Here is an 8,250-nt window from a genome sequence, read left to right as displayed (position 1 = left end):
ACTCACAGCCACGAGGGAGGAGGTGGCGGTTGGGGAGGAGGGAGGCGGCCAGGTCTGCTGGGCTCTGCTGGGTCCACGGGGGAGGGGAGGAGGCCCTGTGTGGGGAAGCAGAGCCCTCTGGAGGGAGTGGGGGCCCCTCCCTAGGGCCACCCAGCCCCCAGCAGGCTCCCATCCTGAGGCAGGAGGCCAGGGTTCTGGTCCCCTGTCACCCACCGCTGACCTTGGACCAGCCACTAGCCTCAACAGGGACAGGAGGACACTCCGTCCCCTTGAAGGGCTGTGGTGCGGATCCAGTGAGATGACAGGATGAGGAAAGCCCCTCGTAACTGAAAATGGCAGGACAAAGGGCAGGCGCAGCTGCCTCCCAGCCCCGCAGCCCAGCCCCCTCCCCGCAGCAGACCCTCGGAGGGGCGGGTAGCATCTTCCCTCAGGGCCTTTCTCTCTGCTGGAGGCGCAGGAGCCGGAGGTGGGGGGCCTGGTCCTGGGGGCTCCTGCTCACTCTCCTCTAAGGGACTCAGGCAACAAGGGGGCCTCTCTTTGGGGTGTCAGGATCCCCAGACAACTGGGTGGAGAGGTGAGCAGGGCCCCGCACCCAGCGATCTTCAAGAAATGAGGTGATTTCTGGGCTGGGATCCCCAGCTGATCAGTGCCCCCCAACCCTGAGGACTGACACGCCCAGGCTTCAGAAAGGAATCTGCTTTCCACACGCTCCAGAAGATTCTAGCTTCTTTCATGACTCTGCTCTGACCACCAGAACTCTTCCGTCCAGAGTGAGTCCCACGTGCACATGCATACACGCTCCAGTTTGTCTCAGCTTTCCCCTCCCCCGTCCCCGTGGTGAACAATCTGGTATCTCTAAGACAACTAGACAGCATTTCAAACGTACAGAATGGCCTTGGAAAGTGCGCCGTGGAATCCGGGCCTTGGCGGGGAGACATTCTTCTCCAGGGTCTTCGCCTACAGCTCCCGTCAATGCCCCATCTTCTCTGAGCCCTGGAGCACCGTCCTGTGGAGGCGGCGACAGAGTCCCAGAAGTTCTGGAATTTGTGAGGATGTCTTGAGAAGAGCCTGAGCCCTGGAGAAGCCGCCAGGGAGACATGCAGCTCGGCACGGGGCCGCCGCGCCTCCTTCCGTGTGTGAACGGGGTGCAAGTCTCCTCTCCCGGGCGGATCGCGTGGGCGCGGCGTGTCCGGAGCAGTGCCCGCGTGGCCGGAGCTGTCCACACCTCTTCCTCCTCGTCCCTCCTCCAGTCCTCTCTCGTTTTGTCTGTTTTCCCTCCACAAGATCGTATCTCCCGTTTCATGTCCGACAGTGAAGCTGGGGTTTATCCTGCAGCTGACCTGGCTGGAATGCACAGGCGTCCACTCCACAAGGCCGGACATGCAGCTCCAGACTTCTTAGAGCACACAGGTCCACACCCAGCCTCGCGGAGGAGGCAGGCCCGGGGAGGCCAGCAGGTGCCTCAAGTCAGCAGGACGGGTCCCGAGCAGACTCACCTGTCCCCTGCTCCCCCCGCAGCCCCCACCAGCCAGTCTGTGCCCCTGGCCCTCAGTTTTGGGGCATGCACACCCACCTCTGCCCTCACCTCTGGACAGCAGACCCTGCCCTGGTCCCCCCTCTTAACCCCAGGCCCACATCCTATCCAGAGGTCCAGGCTTGTGTACACAGGTAGCTAAGGCAAAGGTTAGAAAAAGTCCCGAAGGCACTTTATTGGAGGTCTCTGCCCCCATTCACAGGAGGAAGGAGCCAGGACTCCGTCTGGAGGGTCCTGGCGTCGCCCCGCCCCTCACTGGCCCAGCTGGGGGTCTAGAACAGTCAGTGTGACCATGGCGCTGGGTGGGGGAGGGGCGGGGAGGGGAACGTCTTAGAAAAAATAGACCTCTGTGTACATCTGCCGTATTTACAGCACATAAATTAGGGAGTGCTCTGACCCCTGCCTGCGGAGTCCGAGCACTGAGCAGGGAGGAGAAAGCCAGTCCAGAGAGAGGGGCCCCTCCCAGAGCCCCCAGGGCCCCGGCCTCCTCGGCTGGGTGCAGCCCTGCAGGAGGGACGGTCCTCCGCCGGCGCGGCGTCCGGAGGGGCCTGCCAAGCCCGGACAGCAGGAGCCGCAGGCGCAGCTTCAGTCGGTGCTCGCTCAGCGCACTTCACACCCCAGGCTTGTGATTCCAAGAGGAGGACAGGGGCGAGGCCGCCAGCCCGGAGGCCAGGACCTCCACGTCTCTCCTCAGCGCAAGGCACGCGCCCAAATGGCGGCCTGGCAGCCTCCCCGGAGGAGCTGCAGCCTCAAGTCTGAGCCTTTGGTCCAGGGCTGGTCTGAGCCTCAGTTCCGACGCCCGGCCACCTCCCCCTCCTTCCAGCCGCTGGAGTTCTTGCCAAACTTGTAGACGAGCCGCCGGCCGTCCACCCGCTCCAGGATCTCCCGTTTGTAGTAGTACCTGAGGGGGAGGGGTGGTCAGAGGTGCCCGGGGCTCCGCAGGTGACCGGCCCCACCACGCCCCAGCCTGGCCCACTTGCTGAAACTGCGAGGAGCGTCCACCTAGACTTGCGTCCAGAGCACCCCCAGCCCTGCCTGGCTTCTGTGTCTCATGGCTCTGTCCTAGGGCTTGCCACGAAACCACAGACGTGAGGGCTGGAAGCGGCCTTAGCTAGGTTGATCTGGGGGGAAGCTGAGGTCCCAAGACAAGCACCTCAGCTGCTTTGGGAGAAGAGGCGGGTCTGGGGTGCATCCGGGCTGATGCCCATTCACCACCGGGTGCCTCGCTCAGCACGAGCCTTGCAGACGATACAAAGAGATGTCGTCAGGCCAGGCCCAGCATGTGCCGTGGGCCGGCCGGCTGCCTCCCAGGTTCTCACTCCAGCCTCGGGCAGGCGGAGCCCGGACTCCCCACGTGGGCGGAGTGGGGCTGGCCCGCGGGGCGCTCACCTCATGGCCCTGCTCAGCTTCTCGTAGGTCATGCTGCTGTTCTTTTTCTTCTGGCCCCACAGCTGGGCCACGGCCTCCGAGCGCAGGAACTTGAAGACACCCTCCTGCCGGTTCTCCCACTTCATGAGGCCCTCATTGAGCTCGGGGTGGATGAGGATGTCTCGGATGAACTCCCAGAGGTGAGTGCCCCTGGGGGCTGCCAGGCCAGGCTCCATCAGTCAGCGGCCCAGGGCACCCTCGCACCCCACAGCCCCGGCCCTGCCCAGCCCAGCCCAGCACGCTGCCCGCGGAAGGCCGCCTCTCTCCTCCCCTCCCCCACTGGGCAGCACCACGTCTACACAGCACAGAGGCTTAACGCACTCAAATGTGGAGCGAACACTTGGCTGGGACGCGAGGGGCTGAAACACCGCACCGCCCTGAGGGGCCCACGGTCGGAGGCCGTGGTTGGAAGCAAGCCCAGCAGCAAAGTGGGGAGGGCGCAGGCCACGGACCACAGAGCTGGCCCAGGCTGGGGGCCGGGGTGCAGCTTCCAGGAAGAACAGCCCCAACCAAGGAGCAAAGGGGCCACGAGTGCACAAGCACAGGAAGCAGCCGCGGGGACCGGCCGCAGGCTGTGGTGGCTGCGGCCCGAGGCCCGAGGCCTGCGGGCAGGGCCGGTGGGGGAGGCTCCCCGCTCACCGTGCTTGTTCTTCTTGCTCTCCATGCACTCCCGGGACTCTTTGCTCAGCTTTCGGGGCCGGCCCCGTTTCCGCTTCCCATGCTTAAGGTCCCCCTTCTTGCAGTCAGGTAAGCCATCTGTGGGGGGCAAGGAAGGTCAGGAGAGGGAGGGGTGGAGGCACTGGGGGACAGTCCCTCCCCAGGAAAACCCCGCTTGAGAGGGGAGGAGGGCCAGCCCCTGGGCACTGGGCACTGGACCCCCGCGGCGGTCCCTCCCTCACCTCCGGAGAAGAGCTTGGTGTCAGGGGCGTCGAGGTCCACGTCACTTCCACCGGAGTCTGAGGCGTGGGAGCTCTGAGACGTACCTGTCCCTGGGGAGACGGGTCAGCGTGAGCCCCTCACCACCCGTACCGCTGCCCAGCCCGAAAGCCCAGTTCTCGTGCTGAGAGCAGGGCTCAGGGCATCTGGGGGAGGGGAGGTTGGGGGCAGACAGGGGAGGGGCTCACCTGTGGTGGAGACTTCGGAGCTGCCCGGGGAGGGGGCTCCCGCGCCCACGCTGCCCGGGTAGAAGGGGCTGGCCTGTCTGTAGTCCTCCAGCATCTCCTGGGCAAAGGGGCTTCCCTGCTCTGGGGGAGGAGGTAAGTTCAGCCGGTGCTGGGACTTTTCCAGCTGGGGGCTGAGGCAGAGCTGGGGCAGGACGGCTGGGGAGGGGCGACGAATTGGCTCTCACCAAAGGGGCCCTGGTCCCCAAGGGGCTCCTGGAGGGTCATGCTGTCCTTCTCCAGCAGCTCCATGATCCAGCCGAGCTCGTCAGGAAAGCTGGAAGCTGATAAGAAGGAGGTCAGAGCCCACTGGCTCCCTCCCTGCCCCCGGGGCCTCTCCAGGCTGCGCCCTGAGCTGGGCTGCAGGGCCTCCCGCAGGGAGGAGGGGACTCACTGAGGTCCCACAGCTGGGAGTAGAGCTGGTCTCCCAGGGGCCCAAAGACGAGGCGCAGCTCCTCGGGGGCGCAGCGGCAGAGTGCGGCCCCGTCCATGTCGCAGCGGGACAGGTCGATGGTGCTGGCATCATACTTGTGCTTCTCCACCTGGTAGCTGACCCAGTCCAGGACCTGGGCCTTGGACCACAGCTGGGGCTGCTCCCCTGACCAGCTGGCCTTCTCTGCAAGGGGCCGGTGCAGCGACGGGTCAGCCCCGGCAGGGGTTCCGCAAGGAACCCCACGTGCTCACAGCGCCCTGGCCAGCACCTCCCCAACTGGAGCCCCCAAGCCCCAACCCCCAGCCTCTAACAGCACAGCCGGCCCTCCTCCCCGCCAGACCTCCATCCGCCAGCAGGCTCTCAGGTGGATGTCTCCCCTCCCCCAACGCCCCATCCTCTCGCAAGACCCACCTGCGCCCTCCAGGGGCATCTGCGGGCTGCTCAAGGCCAGTGCCAGGTCGTCGGCCCCCAAGGCGGCAGCAGGGGGAACAGAGGCCAGAGTGGGGTCCTCGGAGCTGTACATCGTACTGAAGTAGTTGCTGAAAACGTTGCTGATCTCGCAGGTCGCAGCCATGAGGCTACCTGGGGAGGGAGGGCGAGGCAGGTGAGGGCCAGGGTCCTCCCCTTACCCTCCGGCAGTTCTGCTCCAGCCAAGCCTGGGGCAGGAGTAACCCCAGGGGTGCCAAGGTCAACATCTCTTCAGGCACCCTCTCCAGGTTCTCAGACCCAGGGGCTGGGGCACAGGGCCTCCCGCTGGGCTCCCTCCTCAGCCCACCTGGGCCCATGAGTGGGGCCGGCAGTCATGGCCACTCTGTCCCTCTCAGGGACAGTCCCGGGGCTCTTGGGCCCTCAGAACACCACCCTGGCCCGCACTCCTGCTGGGACTCTCCGCAGAGAGCTGCGGAGGGCAGGTTCCAAACACATCCACCAGCCCCTCCCAGGCTCCAAGGCCCGGCTGCAGTCCTACCGAGCAGCAGCGGGTGAGGGTGTGGCCGGCAGGCAGGTTAAGGGGCAGCAGGCGGGAGAAATCCAGGAGGGGAGCTCCCAGGCCGCGCCGAGGTTCTGGCCGCAGCGCCCTAAGCAGGAGCTTCGGCGCCCCGCCCCGCGCCCAGGCTTTATAGGCGCCCGGTAACCTGAGCCGCTGGCTCATTGGTCGAGGGGATTTCCTGGCCTCTAGACGGAGCTCCCGGCCCCAGGTGATTTGCATATTTTGTGCCACTTGGCCGGGATCCAGGCCTTGGTGCTGGGAAATCAGGCCGGGCTGGTTTAATGATTGTCAGGGTCTGTCATCCGCACCCTCTGGGGTTGGGCACAGGGCAGTGGCCTGGGCGGGTGGCGCAGAGCCACTGGGTGGGCATCTGCTCTTTCGGCCACCCTCTGGCTCAGGAAATTCCTCAGGGGGGCCAGGCCAGGGATGGGCTGCTGCGGGGAGGGCAGGTGGGGATCTGGGTCAGAACTGGGTCAGGGAAGCTACTGGCCCCCATGGGCCTGCAGGTGTGAGGACGAGGGGACCCCGCAGAGAGAGAAGACATGGAGGTTTGGGGATTTTCCCACCCCAGGATTCAGGCCAAACGGGGCTCTGGACACCTGGGCTGCTGGGTGGGAGCGGCCTGCCAGCGTCGCCAGGGCCCCCGTGTCCCAAGCTACAGGGCCCACTGCTGGCATCTACTTTGCTGGCAAGGTCCCAGCATTCTTTGCCTGCCGGACGCCATCCAAGCATCATGGTTCTGCAGCCACCTCTGGGGCAACCTGGCTCTGCTCAGAAGTCCTTCCCAGCCCCGAGGAAGCCCCCCATGCCAGGGCTACTGGCTGGGATGCAACCCACGTAGATGTGTTTTCCCCCATGTCTGGCCTCATCTAATCTCCACCAGCACCTGCCTGCTGCCCTCTAGCGGTCAGAAGCAAGGTCTCCGCCTGACCCTCACCAGAACCTGCCGGGAATGTGTGGCTTTCCCCATCTCACAGGTGAGGAGCTGAGTGACTCGCCCCGGCCACAAGGAGCTAGTTAAGTGGTGGGGCTGAGACGGAAGTCCCTCCTGTGTCTCCAGAGCCCTCGCCCTCCCTACGGGCAAGGGGACCCTCCCTGCCGGGTCCTCTCTGTGAACTCAGCACCAAACGCAAGGACGTGCCCTTGAGACCAGGAGACCCTGTGTGTGGGTGGCCCAGGGCAGTGGAGACGGATCCTGGGGTCTCTTCAGCTTCCCTCCCTGAAGACAAGGCTGGCTGGATTTAACAGTCCCCCAGATCGCTTCCAGATCTCGTTTTTTTTAACGCATCAAAGACGCAGGGTCTGACCTTCTCTTTCCCTGCCCTCTTCGTTCATGCCGCAGTCCTGGGCCCCTGGCCATACTCAGCCTCCTGAGTGAAAGATGACCCCACCCAGAGCCCCCTTCCTTTAACCCTCCGCAGTCTCTGAGGTTGCTGGGTGCTCTGCAGAGGGCACCCAGTCCAGGGCCCCTTCCCCTGGGCCCTCGGCGCCGCCCTCTGCCCAGCCCCTCGCCCTGGAATGCGGGAGAACCGGTCCAGCCCTGGGACAGCTCACGTGCTCCCTGGCCTGCGGAGAGTGCCTGGCTGAGGCCGGGCAGGGGGAGAGGGACGCGGAGAGGACCGGGAGAAAGGCTGGCAGCAGCCTGGCTTTGCGGGGCCTCGCGGGGCAGGTGGGGCGGAGAAGGGCTCCCCTGGGGCTGCCTCTCCTCCAGGGATCAGTGCAGCAGGTCGGGGGAGCCTGAGGTCAGGGCCTTGGGGTGAGGGGGGAAGGAGGCGGGGCTCCCAGGACCCCCTCCCACAGTGGCACAGGACTGTCGGGTGACACCGGTGGTGAGTGGGCAGGCGGCACCGCTCAGGACCCCCAGCTGTGAAACTAGACTCCAGGTTCCCGCAGAGGAAGGGCTCCCACAGTGGCCCCTTCACTGCTGCTGGGCTCCTCTGCACAGCCTGGCCAATACAGAATCAGAAAGGATGCCCAGTAGGCAGCAGGGAACTGTCCAGACAGCCCTGAACAGTCCTTGCCTATATCCCGTAGCGGGGAGCAGCCCCGACGAGCCACAGAGATGGTTTGCGGTCAGCGTCCCAGGGCCCTCTGTGCTGGGGACGCCCACCACCTGCCATGGGGTCCTCGCTCCCAGACCCTGTGCAGGGGAGGGGAGACCTTTGCTGACCACCTTGAAACAGAGCACAAGGGGGACTGGTTCCAGGTGCCCCATGTTTAGGAAAAGCAACTGAAATACATTTACGTACTTTGCAGCACCCCCTCACTCCACACCCTACACTCGTGTTGAACGCTTAGGTCCCCATGTGGAAACCAGGAAATCAGAACTTGAGGCCAAGTTCTGAGCAGACTCCGTGTCTCCCCACACGACTGACAGTCACCCAGGACCTGGGTGGGGACTGGGGAAGCTGCACGGATGCTGAGAGCCAAGGCAGTTTATTTGCAGCGAAGGGAGAAGGAAGGGGTGCAGGGCTGCAGGCTGAGCGTCTCGAGAGCACAGGCACAGCTCCTGTGTGCTCTCCCCGCAAAGCCTGCCTGACCCGCGCTGCTCCTCATGTGCACGTGCGCGGGTGGGACCCCACCTCCTCCAGCCCCCTGCTCCCTAGAACACGGAGACACCACCATCCTCTGGTCTTTCCCACCGACCTGCTCAGAACACTGGCCAGCAGAGGGGAACCCAGGAGAACGAAGTTCACAGTCACTTAAA

The 8,250-nt window shown here is 65.0% G+C and overlaps 1 protein-coding gene across 2 annotated transcripts; it reads right to left on the bottom strand.

The window, feature by feature from the left end:
- Positions 1-447: 447 nt before the first annotated feature.
- On the bottom strand, positions 448-5,668 carry ELF3 (E74 like ETS transcription factor 3). Of its 2 annotated transcripts, XM_006213240.4 has the most exons (9): positions 5,523-5,668; positions 4,967-5,137; positions 4,517-4,738; positions 4,311-4,406; positions 4,087-4,206; positions 3,862-3,951; positions 3,602-3,718; positions 2,924-3,119; positions 448-2,435 (listed from the first exon to the last, which is right to left on the bottom strand). In XM_006213240.4, the coding sequence occupies exons 2-9, from the start codon at positions 5,127-5,129 to the stop codon at positions 2,321-2,323; spliced, it is 1,119 nt and encodes a 372-aa protein (XP_006213302.2). In that variant the 5' UTR covers positions 5,130-5,137; positions 5,523-5,668; the 3' UTR covers positions 448-2,320. The 2 variants fall into 2 exon arrangements, with proteins under 2 accessions (XP_006213302.2, XP_072804944.1); XM_072948843.1 differs by lacking the exons at positions 448-2,435; positions 2,924-3,119 and having other exon boundaries at positions 3,128-3,718.
- Between the last annotated feature and the right edge of the window lie 2,582 nt (positions 5,669-8,250).

The sequence above is a fragment of the Vicugna pacos genome, chromosome 23, assembly GCF_048564905.1.
Source record: "Vicugna pacos chromosome 23, VicPac4, whole genome shotgun sequence".
Lineage (NCBI taxonomy): Eukaryota > Metazoa > Chordata > Mammalia > Artiodactyla > Camelidae > Vicugna > Vicugna pacos.
Note: the sequence above shows the minus strand (reverse complement) of the source record. Positions and strands in the feature narration are given on the sequence as shown.